Genomic DNA, 8,523 nt, shown 5'->3' with positions numbered 1-8,523 from the left:
CTTGTTGAGTCACACGTGCACTGCAGACAAACTGGGTGTCTGAAGGATACATGACAAGTGTGTGAAACTGAAAGGTAAATATCAATACACAAAAATTCTTATCATTATAATGAAACCAGAACCGTCTGCATAATTGCTGTGTAAACAGAAGAACAGGTTGCACAGGAGCCTGAGGATGTACTGACTCAAACAACAATTTGACTATGAAAATGTCACGGTCCTGGTTCGGTGACCCAGTTTTTTGATTTTGTATTATTATTATTATTATTATTATTATTATTATTATTATTATTATTATTATTATTGATCTGTGTGATTTCATTGTGGTTCATGACTTCTAGTGTTTTGGTTTCTGTTTTGTAATTCTAGTTCACAAGTTCTTCTCTACTCTTTCAGATCTAGTTCTTGGTTTTGTTCCTGTGCCCTTGTGTTTAGTGTAGATTTATTTCAGTCTTCATGTTTATTATCTTCTTCACCAGTTAGTCATGTCTTATGTCACTCCTGTGTCTGCGCTTGACAGGGGATTTCTAAGAATCACCTCACAATTCTTCAGCTGAGACACCTGAGTTAGAAAACACAAACACTGCAGTTGTCTTTACTCGCGAGGACGGTCATAGAGCGCTCGTATTCCAGACTTGCGCTGTATCACTGTCTGCGTTCTTTATTTATACAAGCTTGTGTCTCTGTGTGTGTGTGTGTACAAAGATAACAGAGTTATTCTAAGAACTCAGAGCTGAGGTTCCCCTTTTCTAAGTCTGCATGTTCTTACAGAAAGAGGAAGCTGTTAGTTGTTTATCACACAAGAGTTCATGTCAAAAGTCACGTAGACATTTGCTTAGTGATCAATAAAAGAACACATTTCATGAAGCTGATCACACTATATATAATTTTCTTCTGACAGTGCTCCGTGTTCCTTTTTTGTGTGTGTCAAATCTGCGTCTCTGCGTTATACTTTCAGTTTTTCTTTGACGGTCCCTTGTCATGTCAGTGTTTCTAGTTTTGCTTCCCCTTGGTTGCGTCATGTTTGATTACTCCCAGATTTGCTCTCTTCTCGTGTCTCATTCCCACGTTATCCCTCAGTGTATTTAAGCCCTATGTTTTCCTTGCTTTGTGTTGTGTTGTGTTGTACCCTTTCCATTCTGTGTTTCTCCCCTTGTGTCCTAACATTCTAGCTCCTGGTTTTGTTCTCTCGAGTCTCCTAGTTTTAGGTTCCAGTGTCCAGTGTTTAGTTTCATATTTGTGATTTTTGTTCATTCTGTGATGTTTATTCCTTTGAAAAGTTTTCAAACTTTTCTTTTCTTTTAAAGTTTGCCTGTAAACCAGTGTTCATACACACACACATACACTCACATCTACAAGCATGGAGAAAGAGCAGCAGCAACACCAAAAATACACATAATATCACAAGTCCATGACTAACCAGGGATCCTGGGTCGCTCAGACCCAGGACCCTGACACAGCCAGGCTCCACGTATGTTGAAATCTCAAGTTTCTACATCAATCACATGGGTAAAGATAACAAAATACGCCCTTTTTAATTTGTAATACTTCAAAGTAATAGGTCTGAGGTCGGATCACACAAATTAGGAAACAATTTTTTCATATACTACACACTAATAAACACACAAATGTCAATTTCTTTCCTAATTTTCCCCTTGCCTTTTAGGGGGAGCTGTGTTTTTTTTTTTTTTTTTTTTTTTTTTTGAGTGCTCCTGATTCTGCATTGGATGGGGTGGGGGTAGTTTTTGACAAAAAATAAGTTTGTCATTTAATGTTTATCATTTTAAAAAATGCAAAAAAAAAAAATCTTTCTTTTAAATAGTGAGCTTTAAATGAAATGTAGAGTTAGCATCCAAAGCCAGAGGCCTGAAAGGAGTTTTGTATGAAAATCTTTACTTATGATAACTCTGGCTTCATTCCTCTGTTCATTCAGGTTTTTTGTGAACATTCTTACTGACACTGTTTTCAGTATAATAGAAAACAAAGAACAATGAGATCAAATTTGTTCTGATGAACTTGACATTCTAGATTCCAAACAACTGACATAACTAAAGCAAAACATCCGGCATCTAAATCTTTAAATACGTGGACAGCGCCAGTCAGTCAGTCAGTCAGTCAGTCAGTCAGTCAGTCAGTCAGTCAGTCAGTCAGTAAGCAGCTATTTCCAGCTCAGATAAAGAGGAGTCCTCCAGCTCTGAAGTCTTGAATCTGAGGAGAACCTAAACACAGTATCCCTGTTGTAAGTCTCTCTGATGTTTCATATTTCATATGCTGTTTTGGTTTAGACATTCTGCTAACAAAACATGAAACAGTTTTGTTTTCAGTCTATATTCTGTTTTTGTGTTCATGGACATAAATATTCACATTACAAAAAAACACATATTTAGGTATTGTCTTTCATAAGGATATTTTGTCCAGATTCTTCAGGTGACACAGTAGCAACCAAGAAGATCCAGCTTTAAAAGACATTTTAACATTTGTGCACTATATTAACCAAGACCATGACCCTATTCTAAATAATAACACATTCAAAAATAACACAAAGAAAGGGGTTTTCACCCACTGCAGACATGTACCCGTGCAGTGCTCAAAAATCCATAATTAATGATGCAAGCATCTGCTAAATGCTGATTGGTTAACAAGTAGGATAGAATAGGTAAGGAGGAAATAGTGACATTCACCAGGAATGGGAGAACCATGGATTAAACTTCAAAGATTGAAAACTACAGCATGAAAAGCACAGACAGTGGTTGCAGTGGACACTTTTCATTGTTTTTAACATTTGATTTCACTTAAGATTTCTTTATGTTAGAACATCAATTTTCTCTGCAGCTGGCTGACAGACCAACAACAGCACAAGAAACGGTGGTCTAAAGATCCTTTCTGCATCTGAAAACACAGCTCTCTATAACCAGACTGGCAGAAAGTAAATGTATCACCCACGCTGAATCATAAGTCTTTTTAGGGTCTACTCATTGGCAAAGTTGCTCAGCTATATACTCTTAATTATATTTCATAATTTGTAATTCGTTTGGGTCTTTCAAATGACATTGAAGTCAGTGATAAACATACATTTTGGGGGGAATTTTTCAGAAAACAGCATTTCTGGTTGGCCATTCCATGATTGGTTTTAACATCTATGCCATTACAGGCTGCCAGTTTCTTAAAATATTAGAAATCACAGTGTCTGTTACGTTAAATCAAACGGTAATGCCCTTGTTACTTATGCCCATGCACATTTTCATTAAAACAAGCTGCAAACCCATAATAAATTTATTCTTATAATAAGGTTATGTTAAGCCTAATAATCTCTAATATATTTCATCAGTGCGTAAAATTTGCATGTGATTCAGCACATCGTGCACTCTAACAGTGTTGATGTGTAGGTTACATTATGTGATAAGTTGTATATAAAGGTCTGTCATTAAGCGAATTACATAGACTAAACCTCAGAAATGCATCACTGTGCTTTGCAACATGAAATCATGAAATCACAGTGAGCCAACACCAAGTGAGAGCCAAGAGGAATAAATGCATATTTACTAGTGGTGTGCTATACTGCAAATGTTGGTATCAGCTAGTACTGATACCATTACCGACACTTATACTTCTAAGTTATAAAGCAAGCTTATGTGAAGAAGAACAGTGTGTCATGACTTATGACATGAATCATCATCAGTTTACAAATTCTGAACACACTTCAATGGCCACTAAATCACTATAATTAGTTAAGAGAAAAAAAACCTGAAAGACACTTTTTCATCCATTTTTGTGGAATTTATTTGTTTTGCTGCTGTTTTCACACAGCTGATATAGTATGAGGACTAGGGATGGGTATCGTTTAGGTTTTATCCGATACCGGTGCCAAATCGGTACTTTTGAAACGGTGCCGGTGCTCAAACGGTGCTCAAACCGGTGCTTAAAGAATGGAGAACACAAAATTGATCCAAAAACCTCTCATATTCAGCTGGTTTTATGTAAAAAGATAACAATGTTAGCCTTTTCTGCAGCTATGGGGCATATATGGTATCACTCTTAGCTGGAAGCAGTGCTTAAACAATGGAAAAAACACAAACTTTGTCCAAAAACCTCTCATGTTTAGCTGTTTCCCTCTTTTTCTTTGGTCATTTTAGCCTTTTTGGCTAGGGTGAAGGGAGCATCTGCCATCAAACAAGAAGACAGCCGCATGTAGCTATGATGATGTTTGCTAGTTCACCTTACATGCATTAATGTAATAACGTGGTTAGCCTACTCAGCGTAAATTACACGCGAACAACAGAGAAGAATGGCTGCTGCTGCCATCAAATACGGCGCATTTCTCGGCTTTAAAAAAAACCCGCTATGCGTCGCCAGGTGTTTCATCGGATTTGAGGTGTTACCTCCTTTGACAGTATCACAGTATCAGCTTAAAGCACTTATTGCTGCTGAGTTTGCATATTTTGCTGTGAAGTACAGCCAGACTTTTGACCGCTTCGTCTTGGGCATTTCTAATCGGTAGCTCTACTCTAACAGAACGTACGTACCTGGCCCCGCCTACTATCCTCGGAAACGTAAAATGATTGGCTAGAAGTGTATCAAGGCTCAGGAAAAAAAGCACCGAAATAAAGCACCGAAATGTGCGCTGCTTTTCGGTCTGGTTACTACCGTTTATGTCAGAACCGGTGCCATCATGGCACCGGACACCGGTACCCATCCCTAATGAGGACAAACTCCTTTGACTTCCTTTGTATGTTTTCTCATTTTCAAACAGTTCAATTATGTGATGAATGCAAACACACCCTAAAACTAATTCTGATTTATTTATATTGTGCTTGTTTATTTAGAGACTATGGATCCAAGCAAAGAACTGTGTTCTCTCAGGTATGAATGATTGATTACCCTCTAACCAAAGGAATATATTACTTAGTATATAGCATAGCTTAGCACAAAGACTGGAATCTGTTAGCCTAGCTTTATCAGAGGAAAAATAAGCTCTTCTTTTAATCTGGTTCAAACGGTACTAGAACCTGACAATTGCAGGATAAGAGGTTACAGATGCTATAATCATGTGGGTTTATCAAAAGGTTAGACTGTTCCCTTATCAGTCTACGACAATATAAGCGTGATGTCCATGTTAACATGCTAACAGAGAATGCTTGTCTGACCCCCCTTCTCCTTTCAGAGTGGGAAGTGTGGAAGACAAAGATCTTACATCAGAGATCAAGAGGCGTAAGTCGTTTGTTAATTTGATTAGTGGAAACAAAGCAGCACATATTCAACCAACATCACTAATTCACATCTCTGATATCAGGAGTCATCATCCTAGTGTCAATCGGTGAACAGATGATGGATCAATAACTGCAGCTGGATTGTGTTTGTTCTCTCCAACAGATTCCTGTAGACTCACAATCGACACAAAATCAGTGAGCAGGAAACTTGAATTGTCTAACGGAAATAAGAAGGTGGCCTATGTGGGGGGACATAACCTACATCGTTTCCACAGACACGGATTTCATTCTCCTCAGCTGCTGTGTATAAACGGTCTGACTGATCGACATTACTGGGAGGTCGAGTGGAGTGGAGATGTTTGCATAGCAGTCAGTTACAGTGGAATCAGTAGGAAAGGAATAACTGGCAACAATGAGTTTGGATCAAATTCTCAGTCCTGGGCACTTGTAGTAAAAACGGGTTCATCCTCTGTCATTGCAAAGCACGATAACACAGAAACACCCATCGTCTCCCACAACAGATTTAACAGAGTAGCAGTGTATGTGGATTATGCTGCTGGCATTCTGTCCTTTTTCAGTGTTTCCTCTGACACTCTGATCCACCTCCACACATTCAAAACCAGATTCAATGATCCTCTTTATCCCGGATTTGCAGTCTTTCCTGGTTCCACAGTGATTCTGCCCTGAGTTTAATCTAAGAGTTTTGTTCTGTTAGAGAAACGATGACTGTTGAACAAATAGTTCAGTGTGCACATGTCTCTCTCTTTCACTCAGAGGTGTTTGATCCCTTCATATCTATATATATATATATATATATATATATATATATATATATATATATATATATATATATATATATATATATATATATATATAATATTGTAATATATTTACAATATTATAGTTTAATCTTTATGAAGAGAATCAACAAACCTCTGAGGTTTGTAGTGGTAGTATTTCTTTTACTGTATGTCAGCAGTTGGATTGTTATTTGTTGTTCGTTATATACCATGTATTGGTGACTGTAAATTACAGTGCATTGCCTTGTCACAACATGTGCTAAACAGAAGCCATGGTTTATGGCTTGTCAAGCTAGCAAAGTATGAGTACTCAAAAAAAAGTCAGTCATCACTTTGCCTTTTCAAGAGATTTTCAGAGAATGTGGCAGAGCATCCAAACCATACAAGGCCCCAGCAAGTATGGGCGTTATTGACGCCTCTCTACCAGGCGCACTTGTCATTGTGTTAACTGCGTGTGTTGTGTTGTTTTTGTGTTACTGGAACTAATTATCATTAAAGTGGAGTTATATTTATAATATACCTGCTTGCATGTGATTTATTTCCATATAGTCTATTTTAATGAACATTTTATATCACAAGCATCATAAAGTGAGTGTCAGTAGTAAGTAAAACCATATCAATAGAATTTTGAAGTGTGCGTTTAATATATATACACTCTTTATATTGCCAGCTTCCTTGACTCACACACTGCCACACTTAGCATAGAGCATACAAGTATGTACAAATAGAGATCACATTGTTATTCTTTGATGGTAATTCTGTGCAAAGTAGAAGCTAACTTCTTGTTAACTTCAAACTCTGTTAAAGTTCATAAATTCTGTTTTCATGGATGCCTGGATGTTAAACTTAATTGTTACACCTGGTAAAGCAGCAACACTGATCACTTTATTAAAGATGAAAGAATTTAGACAGTTTTTAACTATCAGGGATGCCAAAGGTTCGTTTGACTTTGGGAACTGAAGTGGACGGAGTTTTGGATCCAGATTACTTCACGAGGCTCCTGACTACAGTGGCCGTAATGCTCCAACAATCCATCAAGCGGTGCGGCTATAACTAAGAATAGCACAATATCTACAGGCATATATATATAAACATAAAGGTCACTTATTAATAAATAGCTGAAAAAGAACATGTGCAAGAAGGGTGTAGCTGTTGCAGTAAACAGTGTGTTAAGTGGATGCGTTGTACAGGGAGATGGCCACAGGCAGGAAAGATTTCCTGTGTCGTTCAGTGGTGCTTTTCGGTAATCTCAGTCTCTCACTGAACGTGCTCCTGTGACTGACCAGCATGTCATGGAGTGGGTGGGAGGTGTTATCCAACATTGTCTTTATCTTGGACAGCATCCGCCTCTCCGACACCACCTTGAGGGAGTCCAGCTCCATCCCCACAACATTGCTGGCCTTACGGATCAGTTTATCGAGTCTGTTGGCATCTGCGACCCTCAGCCTGCTCCCCCAGCATGCAACAGCATAGAGGATCGCACTGGCCACAACAGACTCGTAGAAAATCCTGAGAATTTTCTGGCAGATGTTGAAGGACCTCAGTCGCCTCAAAAAATAGAGACGACTCTGGCCCTAAAAATGTATATAAAACTTTTAGACTGATTCTGGCAAACCATTAAGCAATTCAGGAGGTGTAAGCTGTGCTGTACTTGCATTGAAGACAAGTTTGTCCAAAAACTGTTGATACTAAATCTGAAAATTCACATCTTTACCTACAGTTTTTAAAAACTGCAAGACCAAAACAGACAAAGGTTGTAGTTGAAAGTTCAGCTTCACTTGCTCTTCAGTTGACTGAGGAAGTTGAATTCTATTTTTGGTGTCATGAAACTATTTATGAAACCTGTTTCTACTTTAAATAAGGTTTGATTCAGGCACAGATCCACCTCGCTGGCCACATGTAAGGAGTAAGCAAAACTTAGCTAAGATACTATGCATGTGGCCACCTCATAAGCAACACTTACCACACAGTAGTTGCTCTAACTTCATTGTAGACCCTCCTAATGACTCACTCAGATGAAGATGAGACTGGCAGAGACAGACGACTTGATGATGAGCGATTGTAGAAACTGTGGTTACATAACTTGCATCATTTCTGGGTTGCAGCTTTTAAACACTGAACCTCTAAAACTGAGGCCACTGGTTTGACAGAGACTTAAGTTTAAGCTCAGATGAATTCAGCTTAAAGTGTCTGTAAGTAAAGTAAAGCGTAAAACTACTCAGTTATATATAGCAGCCTTTATTTCTTTAAGTAACAAAATGCAGGCCCATTGCCATTATGCGTCAGGGCCAATGGGACCTCTCACTGTGGCCTGCTTTCTCTTTACTCCCTCACTCGTTTCTGTTTCTCTGATTATGTCTGTTTGTCTTTCTTTGATCTTTATCTATTTTTCTGTACTTGGTGCATGTGCTTAAGGCTCTACACCCTGGGGTTAATTTACTGTTTGGTTTCACTGTTTACTATCCTTTTGTTTTCTTTAAACAGAAGCTCAATAAACTGTTTCAAAGACTTCAGAT

General features: G+C 38.2%; 1 protein-coding gene across 1 annotated transcript; it reads left to right on the top strand.

Annotated features, from left to right (window-relative positions):
* The first annotated feature begins 4,736 nt into the window (after nt 1–4,736).
* On the top strand, nt 4,737–6,010 carry LOC146713174 (stonustoxin subunit beta-like). The gene is made up of 3 exons (XM_085452407.1): nt 4,737–4,860; nt 5,162–5,208; nt 5,371–6,010. The coding sequence occupies exons 1-3, from the start codon at nt 4,829–4,831 to the stop codon at nt 5,892–5,894; spliced, it is 603 nt and encodes a 200-aa protein (XP_085308533.1). The 5' UTR covers nt 4,737–4,828; the 3' UTR covers nt 5,895–6,010.
* The last annotated feature ends 2,513 nt before the right edge of the window (nt 6,011–8,523 follow it).

The sequence above is a fragment of the Copadichromis virginalis genome, linkage group LG3 (genome assembly GCF_057382275.1).
Source record: "Copadichromis virginalis isolate Kocher_CV1m ecotype Utaka linkage group LG3, C_Virginalis_male_GT1.1, whole genome shotgun sequence".
In the NCBI taxonomy this organism is placed as follows: Eukaryota; Metazoa; Chordata; class Actinopteri; order Cichliformes; family Cichlidae; genus Copadichromis; species Copadichromis virginalis.
Note: the sequence above shows the minus strand (reverse complement) of the source record. Positions and strands in the feature narration are given on the sequence as shown.